This window comes from Leguminivora glycinivorella, chromosome 5 (genome assembly GCF_023078275.1).
Source record: "Leguminivora glycinivorella isolate SPB_JAAS2020 chromosome 5, LegGlyc_1.1, whole genome shotgun sequence".
Taxonomy (NCBI): domain Eukaryota; kingdom Metazoa; phylum Arthropoda; class Insecta; order Lepidoptera; family Tortricidae; genus Leguminivora; species Leguminivora glycinivorella.
Genome location: NC_062975.1, coordinates 17,284,440 through 17,302,745, shown reverse-complemented (window position 1 = coordinate 17,302,745; position 18,306 = coordinate 17,284,440). Strand labels below are relative to the sequence as shown.

Below are 18,306 nucleotides of genomic sequence, written 5' to 3'. Positions count from 1 at the left end.
GAAAACGAAAAATCGTTAAAAATCACATAGCGAATTTTGCAATGTTAGTTTCTGTAGGGTCGCAGTTCTAACCTAAAATAACCCACTTCTCTAGCACAAGTTTGTTTCTGTATGGCCGCAGTTTAACCTAACCTAACCCAATTTTCTAGCAAAAGTTTATTTCCGTGAGGGTCGCGTTTCTAACCTAACCTATTTTTTTGTAATTTTTCTATAAAATGATATTAGGGAAAATGACATTTCGGTGTCGCGTAGCATCGGATTTATGAAAAGGTGGGTAACAAATCGGTTGTCAAATGATAAAGATGGCAACCGTTCTTCTGGTTATTGAGTTTCGGGAAAACGATAATGCGGGATAGCAAACTAGCGATATTTTAAAAATATGGTAAATAATGTATTTGGATTATAAAAATTCTGTCAACCGTTTTCGGACAAGTGATAATCGGACAAAGGATTTTCGAAACATCGATAGGTTACCCTTTTCAATACTTACAAAAATCAGGAAATTTGTTTTTCATACGGAAATCAGATTCACCTGTTTTGTTTCGTCTCATGTTTCCGTTATTTTCATTGGAGTTCAAGATTGTAATCAAAGTATTTTGTTTTCAGATGCCGATTGAAGCAGGCGGTTTTTACGTATCGTATCTAAAACAGGAATATTTGTAAATTAAGAAGGATTAATACTTATTTAAAGTCGAACGCGATTAATCAACATTATTTTACCTTTTTTCCAACGTTTCGGCCAGTTTGCAAACTGGCCGTGGTCGCGGAAGACTGACGTCCCAGCAAAGTGTCACCGGAGATGAAAACACCACAAAACTACCCGATATTAGTTAATATAAATGTTCGGGTAGACAAATAAATATAATGTACCCGCTTTTAGTTAAGGTTTATTTCCCACGTCACAACACACAGCACTCACAACATCCGCGCACTGGTCCGAAGATAGATCTTTTGGTTTGAACATTTGAATCACTGGTCCCCATGTTGGCGATAATCTATACCCGTCTTCCCTGTTAAAGTTTTTAGGATGTTTTTAGGGTTCCGTACCAAAAAGGTACAACAGGAACCCTTACGGCCTAGCCACGACAATGGTCTAAGGCGGCGAGCGGGGCGGCAGGGCTGCGCGGGAAACGCGCGCGGGCGCTAGCCATGCCACGTACTTTTACAAGCGGCGGCAGGGCCTAGGAGCGGCCAGAACGTTTTCATATTTAAAAACATGTTTTTTACTGTCGAATATGACTCTAAAGTGCATAGAATGCTTTAATTAGTCAATTACGTCTTGTACAAGAGAATATGTGTGATGACTAAGTACATGGAATTTATTTTATGGCTAGTTAAATGATACTTAATATAAATAAACACTTAGAAAAAAATTAAGAGTAAATACCAATAAATACTATACAAAAATATGTTTGAAAACATTATTACATACTACATACGCGAAAGTACAATTCAATTTTCATTAAATAAAGGTTTCGGGTTCAAGACGCTCATAATAAAAACAAAATGTTTTGTTTCGCGCGGAATCGCTAGCCCCATCTAGCCGCCTAGGCCGGTCGCGCCGCTGTAATGTCGTGGCACCGCCCGCGCGGCGCGCTACAGTTGTTTGAGTCGCGCGCCGCCCCGCGCGCCGCCCCGCGCGCCGCTCCCGCGGGTAGGCCCGTAAAAACCCGCGCGCGATTTCGAACAGCGGCAAGGTCGTGGCATGCCTCGCGCGCGCTGCGTTTTTGTTTTTGTGACTTACCGCTTGCCGCTGCCGCAAGACGCCTTAGACCATTGTCGTGGCTAGGCCGTTATGGTGCGACTCTGTCCGTCTGTCACATTCCTAAATATCTCGAGAACTACTAATGCTATCAACTTGAAATTTGGAATACTTGTGAACATTGTAAACCTCTACAAATAGAAAGTATTTTTTTTTTATATATTAATTTTAATTGTAGAAAATGGCCAAAATGAAAGGTGGGCAAACTGTAAATTTCAAGTTACTAGGTCAAGTGGGGTATCGTTGGAAAGAGCTCAAATTGAACGTAAATAAGCTATGTTTTATATTTTTTTTGTTGTGGAAAAAAAAAAGAATTTTGAAGGAAAATTTAAAAAAAAATACCGTTCCCCCCCCTTATCTCCGAAGTTTACCAACGAAAAATTATGAAAATTTTAGTAAACATTGGTTTTATGCTATATATTACAGGAAAAATATAATCGTGTTTGTATTTTGAATACTTTTTTTTTAATTCACAAAAAATTTTTCAGATTTTTACTTTCAATTTACCCACCCTTGCGGATGTATATCGTACTTCAAATTAATACGAGATGTTACGTAAACCATCTTCTGTCCAATAAAGTAAAAACTGTTTAAATCGGTTAACATTATAAAGAATTATCCCTGAAAAACCAGGTCGCGCACATTAGTTAGCAAATTGACCGGGAGATGGCGCTATACACTATAATACTCATTAGTGCCTATACTTTTGTCTTCTAGTCAAGTCATTAGAGTTATATGAAAATATGAGATTATTTTTACTAGGTAGTTTGAAAGAAAGTTTGTACGGAACCCTCGGTGGGCGAGTCCGACTCGCACTTGGCCGGTTTTTTAATTTCGATCTCCTCTCTCACAATCCGGGGACAATACGTAGTGTCGCTCGGTGGAGAGAAGTTTGGGTTTGTGTAATAGCTCAAAGTGTTATAGGATTTATACTGGTTATGTAATCAATATTTTTATGTTTATTACGATTTAGTACCTAAATATTAATAATGTCCTATGTTGACCTTGTAATATTGACATGAACATAAGATTTTAGGTTTACACGTATAATACTTAACTATTTAATACTAGGTTTAAAACATAATACTAATAAAAAAAAACCTTAACAATAAAAAACCTTAACAAACTACCTAAATTAGTCGAACAACCCACCCCGCATCGTTCCCGACGCAAAAGTACCCATCACACTTGCCGCGTTTCCACGCTGAACCGCGATGGACAACCTCTGCGCCAAGAACGACTTGTCCCTTTTTAGGACTGCCGCCTGCTCAGCAGCTCCTCCTGCCGTCCGCACGGTGCGAGCGAGGTGCGAGGCGACAAACGTGATAACGCAGGTGGCATCCCATAAAAGGCACTTACCCCTCTCCCTATGACATTTATTTATATTAAATAAGATATTCCTACAAAACTTGACTGCTGTGTCTTCAGTCACTATCACTACCGACTAGATCAAACTGGCCGTCGATTTAGTTGAAATATATAAGGTGTTTTTGATAACAAAGGGCAGAGACTTATTTCAAGTTTGACCGGTTAGCATTGCAACCCTATTAAGACGATACGGTAGGGGTCAATTCTCCATACAAACGCTCTCGACTATTTCCTCCCTGGTTTTTGAAGATAGAGCAATGATGTTTTCAACACAGATTGTTATTATTTTTATCTGTGTCGGACCGTTTTGATTTTTTTGATATTATGCTTTTTAAAGATTTCCAAAAACGGCCTTTTTCATTGTGGCGCAAAAAAAGGTGTGATACTCAAGATTGGTAACAATTAACCAAAAAAGCTAAACGGTCCGACATAGATTATTTCATTGTTATTCATATTCTCAAATTTCGTTCCGATTGATTAAGTTTTGAAGGAGGAAAGAGTCGAGAGCGGAACCTCGATTTTAAAGATTTTTTTGAAATATCTTTTGACTGAGTTGTTCTTAATGGACAATTTTTTTTCGATAAATCTAGTTAATAACACTTGTATATTTAACTAAAATTCCCAAGTTGAAAGGGGGGCTCCTTTCCATTTTAGCATTTTCGCTACCGTATCCTCTTAAGAGACGATAAAGTACTTAATCTAAGAAAAAAGTGTGCCGCCCCCAAGAGCCGACCGACCGCCCCGGGCCATATGGTATTTACCGCCAATGGCAAAAAGTCCAATGCGTTGAGTGTAAGCACCTTCTAGGTATGGTACTCCACAAAATGTTAGATTTCGAGTTGTTAGCAATGTGACGCGGACAGCTGAACATATTCCCACCATAATAGTTCCTTTTGTATCTCTTGGAACGAAACTTAGTCACAAAAATTAAAATAAAGAGTATATTATTAAATATTTTTCTGTGTACACTTATTACTATTTTTAGCTTTTTGGGACAGTTAACCAAATTTGGTGCCTTCGCCAGGTCTGGTCTACGTTGGGTTCCCTACGAAACCTTAGGAAAGTAAGTAAATATTTTTAACTTTGTGTTATTTAGGTAGGTACATATGAAGATAATTAAAATCATCTGGATACATTTGAAACAGTTAAACACCATACCGCATTTAGTATCCATCCGCTTAGTTTTCGACCTTCCTGTGTAATTCTAATCGCTTACCGAACGCTTCTAGGGTGAAGTATAATATATTTGATGTCCAGTGTAGTGTAGCGGGTAGATAGTGGTAGGTGGAAGCGACCCTGCCCTTGAACGCGAGGGTCCTGCTTTCGAATCCTGGTAAGGGCAGTAAATGAAGATGAGATGTGACATGACAATAATAACACGAACGGATTTCACGTCCGCTGTGACCTAGCGGGTAATGAAGTCGTATCCAGCCATCGTATTATGCTTCCAATTGTATCACTTATCCATGTGGATAAGACATCTGTCACTCTCATACTGACATACTTGCCTAAGCGTGACGGATGCTGTGTCCCACATAGATGTGATAAAATTGGAAACATGATACGCCGGGCTGGTGAGTCGTTTTAAGTGAAGTCAAGACTTTATATAATTATATAAAAGTTTCTAATAATCGTAGTTTAGGCTGAATCAGTGGACCGAAAACCAATCCAAGGCCCAAAAGTTTTTGCCGATTATCGCTCCTAGTTAGTAACTCGGGGGTCGGAACTAATAAACTAATAAATAGCGCTAAAATAGTAGATATTTTCCGTATCAACAAAATAACATATTAGTTTAGAATAAATTTAAAAGTGGAAAATGTCTGCCTTGGGTGAGACTTGAACTCACGGCCACTGGATCGATACTCCAGCGCTCTGCCAACTGAGCCACCAAGACTTCAACCAAGCCAGCGAAATTTTCCATTACTAAGGTCAATGGGATGGGTTGGCAGAGCGCTGGAGTATCGATCCAGAGGCCGTGAGTTCAAGTCTCACCCAAGGCAGACATTTTCCACTTTTAAATTTATTCTAAGCCTAGTGGCATCGATTGCAGACGTTTCTGCTAATCAGAAGTTAAAACATATTAGTTTATTTGACCCTTGGCGGTTGTGCAAGGCTTTCTAATTATCGTGAGATGGCATACGCCGTCCTTACAGGTGTAGTGCGAAAAGCTTTTTCTTCGTATTTTTACGGAAACGTACGAACGTGTCATGCTATTTCAGTCAGTCTCAGTACAAGATGTACTGAAATTGACTGAACTAGCGTAACAAATACCAACTTTTCCGGAAAAATACGAAGGAAAAGCTTTTTCCACTACATCTGTACCTATATATAACGATTAGTGAAAAAAGTTTAGCTAATATAAACAAAAATGCTACATGACATTGATAAAAACGCAACGTTTGAAAAATATTGTTTATTCACATTCATCTACATAATTTGTTTATAACAATTCGTATAAATACATCCAAGATACACAAACTTTACAAAAATACACACTCAATCACACGGAACTCTTGGACAGATTTTTATTTCATTGTCTGCTTTACTTTTTTCCGTATATGGGAATTTATGTTTATATACAGAAGAAAGTAAAACAGGTATGAACATCTTGGGACTTTTAGGAAAAAGTAGGAGTAGAAAACTTCCTAAAAATAAAAGTTAAATAACCAACAAAAGGAAAATCCGCCCTCATATCCGTAGTAGGTGGATAGGTATTTTAAGGTGGTTCACTTCCCATTTTTTTTTTGTTGCGTTTTGTTAAGTCATTCACATTACTAGGGACAAACAGAGGCCACACTACTGCTGAAAACTGACGGTACGGAACGTTACCTATGATATGTTATTTAAGTTATTTTGCTATTATTATACTATAATAGAAGTGTAAGTAAATACAGGTGACAAAAATATACGGATACAGAGGGTTACTTTTTTGAAACACAAACGAAATATCAAAGTCACTCAAAAAGAGTATGTAATAAGCTACTTCCTTAACAGAATATGTATAATAGTACACGTGAATAAGGCGCACTGTCAACGAACCGAACGCTAGCCGCAGGATGTACGAAAGAAGCGCGTCTTTGAAATTTAATTTGAGAAGCAAAGCGCCTAGACAAATTAAATCATAATACCTTCCAAGAATGGGCTAATAATACCTAACAAACGAAGCCAACTCAGAAACTTTGTAAACATGTCAGAGTAAATGTCTGAAATCTAACTTTCTCAGATCGAGTGTAACGTTACCTAATCATGTTTTAATGTCTCTAAAAACGGGCTTAAGTGAATTAGTTAAACCCAATTATTACGGGTTTAATTTGAGGCAGTTTTAAATATAGCCTTGTTTACCTCACGATGTTTTCCTTCGCCGAATATCAAATGACATTTCGCAAATAATTTTCGAAAAACTCATTGGTACGTGCGGGAATTTTAATTGAACATTACTGCCAGGCCACCAGGGCGTCCCTTATGTAGCCACCACCATGGAAATTTGAAAGTTATTGAGAGAATACCACCATTAGAAGGTAGAGATGGATAGTGAGTAAATACTCAAGAGTAAATATCGAGTAAATACTCAGTATTTACTCAAAATACCCGTATTTACTCGTTTTTACTCAAATTGGTGGGTATAAACTATTTAGCGTGCTGAAATGGAAATACAAATTAGAAATATTGGTGTATTTTGTTATCGACTACTAAGTTAAGTAATCAAATTTATATTAATTTTATTTTAAAGACGTGCTCTCCATACATGTAACTATTTTTCACAAAAATAAAATTCAGAAATTACCAGTGTGTTATACATCATCTGATAGGTCTTTAAAAATTAATTGAATGTTTCTAAAAAAGTTTTTTAATAATATGAACAGTTTTGGAATAAAACGATAATTAAGGCCGAAATAATGTACCTTTATAACTTTCGAATTCGTTGTTGGAAAAATATCCAGAAACCGTCAAATTATTGCCCATATAATACAAAACACAAAACTAGTACTTTAAACGTCATCAGCTGAGCCATTTTTGAGTTTTCTCTAGAAAACCCTTAATAAAAGGTCGTAAGTGCCACATTAACAATTACTTCCGAACGTCATGCCGTTATCTAGAACATCAATTTAATTTAAGTCTCATACTTTTACTGTAAATACCACAGAACTAATTAGTTCTGTGGTAAATACCTGCTTTTTTAAAACAAAACTGCTAACTAAACATTATCACTATTTTTTTCTCACAATGATTACCTCTTTTTCGACAAACTAAGACTCCCATAAGCTTCTAATAATGTAAATATCATTTAAACATGTCCACACAGTTAAAATAAAGACGACTAAGTACTTAAATCTCATTTTTTAAATTATTTTTAGGTAACAGTTTCTACTCACCCAAATGAGTAAATACGATTATTTACTCGGTGCTTTGAGTAAATTACGAGTAAATACTCAGTATTTACTCACCCCTACCCATCTCTATTAGAAGGTAATTGTAACATCAAGGGCATTATCGTCCTTTCTGTAGAAAGTCAAAGTGAACGATCTCAGTACAATTGATATTTGTTTCCTAGAATCAACTTTTGAACGTTAATTTAATTATTTTGTCAACAAATTTCATAATGGCCTATGAAGTCAACATTTAATTGACTTGTTTACACCCGATAACTTTGTTACGAAGTGAAACAATAAACCGGCGTCGTGATAAACACGAAATAATTGCAACCAATAATTGCTCCGATATCATTTTTTCCCTAGTAAATCATTTAACAAATCTTGATTACTCAGACTCGAATCGCCAAAGACATTGGTCCGTGATTCAACCCTAGAGCTCCTTCGTCCAGAAACTGACCTCTTTCTGGCAACCGGCAAACCTTCAGCAGACAACACTTGTTCCGATATCATATTAAAATTGTTATTTAATTCAGACAGAGCCTCTGACGGTATTTCCCCTTGCGCGTTCATTAATTCATTGATTTTGTCGACAGCTTGCAAATGCTCAACGATTGTATCGTTGTTAAACTTCGACTGGTTGAATTCACGCATATGTTTGTCTATAACTTTGGAACTCTTTTCTATGTCATGGATGATGTCTTTACAATATGTTTCAATAGGTTTGCCAGACAATTTTCGTTCGACCTTGGTTTTATCCATATTTGTTCTAGTTGCTGGCACGGGGTTAGTAACTTCCACAGCTTTAAATTCTTCACTGATAATCGTTGTTCTGTCTTCAATAGTAACATCTTCATAAAACGAAACGTTTGAATGTCTTCTTCCTCTCGATTTAGGTCTTTCATCATCAACTTCACTAAGTTCTTCTTCTATGGATTCATCAGTAGATTTTCTCCGCAGAGCACTAGATTTCCTGGATACAGGATCATCATTTTTAATTTTATTGATTAAATCTGCTTTCATAGCATCTAATTTTTTTTGTACTTCATCCGGTGATGCATTTTTGAAGTCTAGTTGGTCGTCAAAGATAGCCAGGTCGGCCATTCCATCTTGGACGGTTTTGGCAATTTCTATGATGTCATCGGATCCCTTGGAGCTTTTCCTGGTGTTGTTGGAAGTAGAACGAGTGCTGTTGCTGAGGCGACTCCGAGCCGCGTATCGGGAGCGAGGCTCAGCAGACGAGCTAGTTTCTTCGTCGTGAGACAAGGCACTGCTAAGACTTCGTGAGTTCTCACAGAATTTTGCTAGCATATTGTTTTGGTCCCCCTGAAATGAACATCAATAAATAAATCTACAGCTTCCATGGTTTTATCAACACCATCCCGCAAGTTAATAAAACTCTTTATACCCAATAATATTCATGTAAGGTGTACTCGGGTAATTCCGAACGTCGAAAACCGTCGGCAAATTCCGAAAAGTGACCATTATTACTATGGAATCACGGGTGATTATCATTTGAATTTCGGAATTTTCCGACGGTTTTCGACGTTCGGAATTACCCGAGTACACCTTAAATGTTAAGGTATAACTTTGGTTAGTTACACCATTGTTTTGCACTTTATAAGAATATTTTTCTATTTTTCCAAGCAGGAGGATACCATACTCAGCAATCTGTTTCATAGACGGTAGAGTCTACTGATCAAAGTTTAATAAAAGATCAAAGATAACAGTTAAGTATTTCCCGTGTCGATATAAATGTCTTTCGATGTTATTCTCATATACCTAAAGCCTGAAGATTTTATTTGGCCCTGAAACAGTGTCGCTACAAACCGCTTTCATATGGCAATACACATACAATGTGCCGACGTCTTATGTAATGGGGACAGCGTGTACTGGTTTCCCGTTAATCCATACTAATATTATAAATGGGAAAGTGTGTGTGTCTGTTTGTTTGTCCCGTCTTTCACGGCAAAACAGAGAAACCACGAGACTTTTTAAATGGAGATAGTTGAAGGGATGGAGCGTGACATAGGCTACTTTTTGTCTCTTTCTAACGCGAGTGAAGCCGCGGGCAAAAGCTAATATTTATATAAAATTAAAACATGGTTTTAGAGAACCAAAATTAATAAGCAAGGTTTTAAGACGCTACTTCATTTCGCATAGCCTAAAATCCATAAATCCTTAGTCGAAGTTATCGAGGTTTATTTTCTTTTTGCGTGGGACCTTGTTCTGTACTGGTGGCAGTTATGGAACGGCCTCCTTAATTCTATAAATATTTTTCACGGCAGAGGAACCTTAAATAAGAACAAAAAATATATTAGGCTAAACGCGAAACCAACTAATCAATACAGGAAAACCGCACTAAAAACTGTCAGTGCCGGACGTGTCAACAACCGATTTCAGAACATTGGCATCGAAATGCTGTGAAATCCTTCATCCTTTTTTGTTGTACGTAATTTATCGCGTTCAGTATAATTATTTTCACTTTTATTATTATTATTTTGGGAAAAATTGAGATGAAACCGTTAGAAAATTTAAATTATTTACTTATTGTTTATACATCACTGACATTCGATGACTTTCGACGACGGGTGTCAAATAGTAATCCTTGCCAGTAAAAGAAATTAGTTCAGCTGAGAATCCGCAACGTGGCGAGGGTCAAATAAAAACTTGTCAGGCTACACTTACAGTCAACTATGACAACCAAAGTGTGAAATATATCGTGACACACCTTTGTCATCAATTCATAAAACCAATTACAAACAAAAGCGTGTATATTTTAGAAAAGATCGTCTGTCAACTTAGATATTTTACTCACACTGCCCCTATCATCGTCACGTATATCCTGACTGCGCGTGTATTTTCGTGGCTGAGGCTGCGCTGGCATAGGTTTCACTGGTGACTTAATGCCTCGAACCTGTCGCGCCGAGTAGATCATCTTCTCTTTCATCTAAATAAACGGAACATTTTTATCAGTAGATCTGGGACACATACGTATTAGGCACATGCGGGCCTCCTATCTACCGCTCTGAAAGATACTAAATTAGTAAAATGTAATGAATGAACCTTTAATTAATCCAACCTAGAGCCCCTTTTTCTCTTTAAACGCAATGTGTATTCATTTGTATAAGCAAAAATTTATAGAACTCAGTAATAAGATAATTAAGATATAAAAAAGGTATCTCGGAAAAATTAAAAAAATATTATACTTTATTAGATGGAGACTGCCGACTTTACTTGACTATATATTTTATGAACAGCTAAAGCCTAATTAATATTAATTATAGCTCGTACCTCAATAATAGTGGACAGTTTATCAGCATTATTAATAGCCAAGTCCAGATCATGCCGCGTATCTTTATGCTTGTTGATCTCAGCTTGCAACTGGTGCTTGAAATTCTTCGCTTCAAGCGCGAGTTTGCGCTGCAAAGTGCTTATAGTTTCTGACTGCTGCTGGACTTTTAGCTGCAAGTCTGACAGTTGGGCTTGTAGCTTCTCTCGCTCGAGGAGGTTTCTGAAATAATATATCGTCTCATCTTAATTTATTTTTATTGTAAAATTATGCGAAGAAAATTTCGTTGTAAGTAACTGTTCTAATTGTAAGAATAAATATATAAATTCACCACATCAACTGGTAAAGGCTACACAACAACTTTGCCCCCTAGTATATAATATATATTCGTTAGTATGACAAATAAATAATACACACATACATACATACATACAATCACGCCTGTATCCCATAAAGGGGTAGGCAGAACACATGAAACTACTAAAGCTTCAGTGCCACTCTTGGCAAACAAGGGGTTGAAAGAAAACGAAACTGTGACATTGCAGTGACAGGTTGCCAGCCTCTCGCCTACGCCACAATTTAACCCATATCCCATAGTCGCCTTCTACGACACCCACGGGAAGAAAGGGGGTGGTGAAATTCTTAACCCGTCACCACACAGGCAAAAATAATAATATTTACTGCGCCTTTATGTCCCTATGCCGACCAGAGTCAATTTCCGGCCTCGTGATCGTGGTTTATTTGTAGGCCCAGTATCGCGAACCGTGTCTCACAGAAAATCCCCTCTTGTTCGCCCTTTGCCCCTCCTGAATGCTCTCTTAGCATCAGCACCTGAGTGCGATTTATTTGCTGGCAGATGGAGTGCTGTGCGCGATGAATTATTGAGGTTCTGCGAGAGGATGGATGTACGTCTTTCAACAGTTTATCATGTATAAAAAATGTTTTGTACTTGTTTTTAGTTTTTAGTTTTGCAGTGATTTAGTATTTAATACTGTCATGCTGTATCACTATTTTTGAAATAAATAAATATATATTCGGTTATAGATTCAGTAGTGTTATCATAATCTTAGGTACATATAATGCTGATCACGATAAGGTTCTACTTTCATATCATAACCTTATCTGGATTAGCACGTGCTCTAATGAGGAGGCACAAAATTAGGGCAGAATGTCAGTACTGCAACCAATGCATGCGTATTGTTTAACTTAAATGAAACAAATTAAGGACCAAGGTTAATAGCATATGTTTCCAAAAATCTAACCTGCTTTACTCAATTCCAGCAGAAGCTGATGCTCATCCCTAAGCTGTACATATCTCGCTCCTTCAACCTCATCTGCACCCCTTTCAGCTGCTGTTTCACCTGCTTGTACTTAGTCTGCTGGTTTCTCAACTCCTCGGTGTGTGAGTTGAAGGTTAAGAGCATATTTTATAATGGATCGTACCTGTCTTTGCTCAATTCCAGCAGATGCTGGTGCTCGTCCCTGATCTGCTGCAGCTGCATATCCCGCTCCTTCAGCCTCATCTGCGCCTCTTTCAGCTGCTGTTTCACCTGCTTGAACTTCGTCTGCTGGATCCTCAACTCCTCGGTGTGAGAGTTGAGCACTTGCGGGAGCTCGGCGTTTGAGTTCTCGTATCTGTTGATTTAAGATTAAGAGGTGTATTTTTTTTTCTACTAACGCCATTGTTACGGTTTCCTTGGTCACTATTAAAATTTCAATTTGATCGTCAGAATCGAACTAGAGAAGAAATCAAATTGTTTTCTTAAATAGTTTCTGATTTTTTTTATAGTTACATTACTACATAATATAAGGTATAAAACTGAAATTGCCGCCTTACCATACGCCAAAGAAAAAGCGATCAAGTCCATTGGTTGCGGAGCCGGGAATCGAACTATCGCGGCTGACGTCATTACTTCTACACCATCTCGACCGCCGTGGTCCCAGTCGAAAATTCTCTTATGTTATTTCTAAACGCTAGTGCTTAAATTCACCAACACTCATTCAACGATTGTACCCTTGGGGTCCTGATAACTGAATCTTGCACATGATGTCATTATATATTATATGTTTTTTTTTGTGTTTAAATGTATGCGTAAAGTGTAATAATAGGTATAACTATATATTATTTCAATGTAAGTAATATTGCTGGTAGTTGCAATTGTTAAAAAGATTTTAAATAACTAAATAAACAAATGTCGACACTGCCATAGACAATAAAATTATCTATTTCCTCATTATTGCGGGTTGTCTAAAAAATGGTTATTTGCTTTACTGAACATCAAAAAAATCAACGGGCTACATTTTCCTGTTTACCTAGTAATTTTATAACTCCAGGAAAATCTCCTTTTACATCACGAAATTATTCCTCAAATCAGGTCATAGAGCTAGAATTACATAATAAAATTAATAAACCATGAATATTTTTCTGTTAGTAAAAATAGAAAACCGGTGCAACAATTTTACATAAATTATAACCGTAAATATCGTCCCAATCCGAACTATAAGATACGTCAAATATTAACTATAAATCTATATGAGACAATGTAACAGGCATTTTTTGTTGAAAGATATGTCTTGACACTGCAACATCCGATCCATTTCATATCTTAGATCATTTTTGCTGTCGTTAATTTTCAAATGGAGCCGTTTATCTTACCTTTGTAATGCTATCTCTTGTTTTCTCTGCATAGCCCGTAGTACCTTATTTTCATTACTCAGCTCCTGTGTAACATGAAATTCTCATTTAAATTTTCCAAATTATAAATAAATCAATTATTTTTGTAGTCGGTACCAGACCTGTTCGTCGCCTTGCTGTTGCCTGTTTGCCCCCACCCAACCATACGCAGGCAGGCCCCGACTCCAAAAATAATTGATTTGTATGTTTAGATTATTGCAATACGATAAGAAATCTGAATTCAAAGGTTTATTATTTTTTGCTTTTTAGTTTCTCCGTATTTTGTAACGCGCTTATTTTTGAAGGCGGTTTTATTTTTTGTTAAAAAGTTTATTTATTTGTTGATTTTTAGTGGTTCCTATTGATATTATATGTATCAGTCCGAATATATGTACAGTAGTGAAAGAATTCTCCTTTGACTCCTAACCATTGAGGAGTTTACCTTCCATCATCAGCTCAGCCACATAAAATTATTACCATCAGGCGTAAATACTGGTATACCTTTGAAAAATACACTAAAAATATTATATGTGCCTATAACATTTGAAGAGTTCCCTCGATTTCTCCAAGATCCCATCATCAGACCCCGATTTGGTGCCAATGGCGTTCGATAAAAAAAAATTGAAAATCGGTCCACGATTCTCGGAGATATCGAGTAACATACCTACAAAAAAAAAACATTCAGTCGAATTGAGAACCTCCTCCTTTTTTTGAAGTCGGTTAAAAAGTGGGCCGAAGTGAACTCTGAATATAGCTCAGAACTTCACCTAGCTGATTATGTTCCACAGATGTATCTTAGCTGACCGCACCTACTTCTGTAGACACGTAGACACAGTTCAGTGGATAACGAAACCTCGGTTCATGTTGACAGTATTACCTATTTGTCAGCCAGAGGATTTGATAAAACATTAATCAGTCAATCTGTGTAAGAATATCCATAATATTTATTATTAATTCAAGAAGTCAGACTACCTGCAAGTGGTACTGAGCGTCAGCCAACTGATTCTGTAGCTGCTTGACTCGATGCGTCTTAGCCGACAGGACGCGTTGAGTTACAGAGCGATCAGGCTTCAGTGATTGGCTGGACATATCGCCGGCGAGAGGGTTCATGCGCTTGCGCTTCGTCAACAGGTTTAAGCGAGAGCTGCTGCTGTATACTGTTGCTGCAGACTCTTTCCTGTAGGGTGAGTTAGGATTTATGAATGTGTGGCAGTGAAACTGGAGAGTGTCGCTTGAAGTATATCAGGGATGATACGAGCTTCAAACCTCTAACGGCCTAGCCACGACAATGGTCTAAGGCGGCGAGCGAGGCGGCTGGGCTGCGCGGGAAACGCGCGCGGGCGCTAGCCATGCCACGTACTTTTAGAAGCGGCGGCAGGGCCTAGGAGCGGCCAGAACGTTTTCATATTTAAAAACATGTTTTTTACTGTCGAATATGACTCTTAAGTGCATAGAATGTTTTAATTAGTCAATTACGTCTTGTACAAGAAAATATGTGTGATGACTAAGTACATGGAATTTATTTTATGGCTAGTTAAATGATACTTAATATAAATAAACACTTAGAAAAAAATTAAGAGTAAATACGAATAAATACTATACAAAAATATGTTTGAAAACATTATTACATACTACATACGCGAAAGTACAATTCAATTTTCATTAAATAAAGGTTTCGGGTTCAAGACGCTCATAATAAAAACAAAATGTTTTGTTTCGCGCGGAATCGCTAGCCCCATCTAGCCGCCTAGGCCGGTCGCGCCGCTGTAATGTCGTGGCGGTGCCCGCGCGGCGCGCTACAGTTGTTTGAGTCGCGCGCCGCCCCGCGCGCCGCTCCCGCGGGTAGGCCCGTAAAAACCCGCGCGCGATTTCGAACAGCGGCAAGGTCGTGGCATGCCTCGCGCGCGCTGCGTTTTTGTTTTTGTGACTTACCGCTTGCCGCTGCCGCAAAACGCCTTAAACCATTGTCGTGGCTAGGCCGAAGAGTGTATTCCTATCTTAAATTCTAGCCCTCTATGACCTTTTAACCCTCTGGTGCTTCATATAAACGCCACTTATCAATATCAAAATGGGCGGGATGTTCCGATGTTCCGATAAAAAGGCTTAGCCCTTAAATGCATTAATTTTTCTTTTAAATAGATATTAATATATGTGATAGACAATGGTTTTCTGACTCTGAAAAAAATAATAAAAAAAATATTTAAGATCGATTTTCATACTAAATCAGTGTTAGAAGTTAAATAGGCCAAATCTTATTTATATTTATACATATATCGTAATCGGTATGTTTTATTTAAAAAAAATGACTACTATTAAAAAGGTTAACTATTTGTGAAACCTTTATGATAAAATGTTTAAACATAAACTAATTACTAACTCCGAAAAAATCAGCCTAAATCACGTACTAAAAATCGCCATTGTCCTGTTTTTTCACACTTTTCCGCCATTTCATCTTAATACTTAAATAATAAATAGTACCTGAATCATTATATTATTTAATTTATTTCATTGTTTATTGAATAATAATAAGTAATGAATAATAATTAAGCAATAAATGTGATTTTGGATAGCTACATATCGAGCCACGGGCCATCAAAGATATGATGCATATACAGGGTGGCCCATTCAAATCGGTCAGTATGGGAAAGTCTGAAACTGTAAGACATACTGTTATATTTTACTAACCGTGGTGTAATTAATTAATACGACCAGTTATTCGGTAAGCAACGCGTTTATTTCGAGGAAACAGGAAAGACAGATGACATACGACACAAACATCATGGCGGTGGGAGTGCATGTTGCCAGCTATGAATATATACAACACTCTCCCTCCACTTACCAAAAAAAATTTTTAAATGCCTTACCTCTAAATCTTACACCTATAAGTTTTGAGAACATGCCAGTAGTTGATTTACATGCCTCTTCCATTGAAGGCCATCAACTTCTACCCTATAAGTCACCCCAGGCACTATAATTTCAACTACTTTACCTAGAGACCAGTTCTTTTGATTTTTTCTTAAGTCCCGTACCATCACCTTATCACCCAGTGCAAAATGTTTTATAACATCTTTACTGCTCAGAGTTTGTTTTACTTGATCTAAATCTATTTTATCACTAACAGGGCTAGGCCTAATCAAGGAGAAACGACTTCTCAACTCTCTTCCATACATTAATTTGGCTGGACTTTGGCCTGTGCTTTTATGTACTGTTGATCTGTAATCAAATAGGAACAAATTACAAGCATACTCTGCGCTATGTCCACTTTCTACAATTTTTACAATGTGAGATTTAAAAGACTCTACAAAACGCTCAGCTAATCCATTTGTGGCTGGGTGATATGGTGGGGTGAATACTTGTTTTATTCCTACTAAGTTACAATATTTTTTAAACTCCCCACTAGTCCAGGTGGGACCATTATCAGTCACGAGCGTTAAGGGATATCCATAACGCACAAAAATATTTTTTAGCACTTCAATTGTCTTTTCTGCAGTTATTTTAGTCATTGCCACAGCCTCTGGCCATTTGGAATGTGCATCTATTACGACTAAAAACATTTTTCCGAATAAGGGACCCAAAAAGTCTGCATGTAATCTATGCCAAACTGCCGGTGGCTGTGGCCACACTGTTAATTTAGCTTTTTCCGGATTTTTATGATTTTGTAAACATATCAAGCAACTTTTGGTTATGTTCTCTACCTCTTTGTCGATGTCTGGCCACCAAAAATATGATCTAGATATCTCTTTCATCCTAGTTGTCCCTAAATGGCTTGCATGCAAGTCCTCTAATAAACAATGTCTAATAGACTGTGGTATAATTACACGGTAACCCCACAATAAACAATCCTTTTCCATTGAAATTTCATCTTTTCTTTTAAAATATGGTTCATAATCTTCTCCTAGATCATCTTTTTGCGGCCAGCCATCCCTACAATATCTCAACACATCACACAAAATTTTATCCCTTTTTGTTTCACTTTGGATATTTTTCCAATTTAATGTATCCATATTTGCACTATTTATGTAATTAATAGTGTTACATTGGTAATCCTTATCAATGAGATCATTATTTTTAAAACTATCGTTTTCAATTTTTGTAACCCGAGATAAATAATCTGCAGGATTATTTTGTGACTTGACATGCTGAATTTCATACTCGAATGCACTCAAAAAAATGGACCAGTATTGTAAACGCCGTGCTGCCATTCTTGGTATGCCACACTTTGGACCCAATATTTTAGTTAACGCCTCATTATCAGTTTGCAGTATGAATTTTTTCCCAAATAGGTAGTCATAAAATTTGTTCACACCAAAAATCACAGCATACGCTTCTTTCTCCAGGATGGGGTATTTAATTTGGGTATCAGTTAATTTTTTACTGGCGAATGCTACTGGTTTTATTACATTATTTTGGTCTTTTATGGATAACACAGCACCCACACCATAATCTGAGGAATCACATGTCAGTATTATTGTTGCATTTGGATCAAAATGTGACAGGATGTGTTTGCAAGAGCCTTTTTTATGTTCTCAAATGCACTGTCACATTCCTCCGTCCACACAAATTTATCTTTTCTCAAACAGTCATACAATGGTTTCAGTACAATAGCCATGTTTTGCAAAAATCTATTAAAATAATTTACTTTCCCCAGAAAAGATTTTAACATTTTGACAGAATCAGGCCGTGGTAGGGATAACAAAGGTTCAATGTTGCTTTTAATAATTTTTACCCCTTTTTTGTTTACTTCAAACCCAAAAATATTTAGTGATTCTTCAAAAAATTTGCATTTATTAACTTTCAATTTTAACCCGGAGTCCATTAACCTTTGTAACACCTGCTCCAG

General features: G+C 37.2%; 2 protein-coding genes across 5 annotated transcripts in view; one reads left to right on the top strand and one right to left on the bottom strand.

Annotated features, from left to right (window-relative positions):
* The window catches only part of LOC125226277, a 35,813-nt gene extending 34,831 nt beyond the window's left edge, over positions 1 to 982 (top strand). For all 3 annotated transcript variants that reach the window (XM_048130207.1, XM_048130206.1, XM_048130205.1), the window contains one exon: positions 607 to 982. In XM_048130207.1, coding sequence (XP_047986164.1) covers positions 607 to 617 — 11 coding nt within the window. In that variant the 3' untranslated portion in view covers positions 618 to 982. The remainder of the gene's footprint in view (positions 1 to 606) is intronic.
* Positions 983 to 7,841: 6,859 nt separating this feature from the next.
* The window catches only part of LOC125226318 (lebercilin), a 29,503-nt gene continuing 19,038 nt past the window's right edge, over positions 7,842 to 18,306 (bottom strand). For both annotated transcript variants that reach the window (XM_048130263.1, XM_048130264.1), the window contains exons 2-7: positions 14,439 to 14,643; positions 13,449 to 13,513; positions 12,236 to 12,427; positions 10,795 to 11,014; positions 10,319 to 10,450; positions 7,842 to 8,826 (exon numbers count right to left, since the gene is read on the bottom strand). In XM_048130263.1, coding sequence (XP_047986220.1) covers positions 7,852 to 8,826; positions 10,319 to 10,450; positions 10,795 to 11,014; positions 12,236 to 12,427; positions 13,449 to 13,513; positions 14,439 to 14,643 — 1,789 coding nt within the window. In that variant the 3' untranslated portion in view covers positions 7,842 to 7,851. The remainder of the gene's footprint in view (positions 8,827 to 10,318; positions 10,451 to 10,794; positions 11,015 to 12,235; positions 12,428 to 13,448; positions 13,514 to 14,438; positions 14,644 to 18,306) is intronic.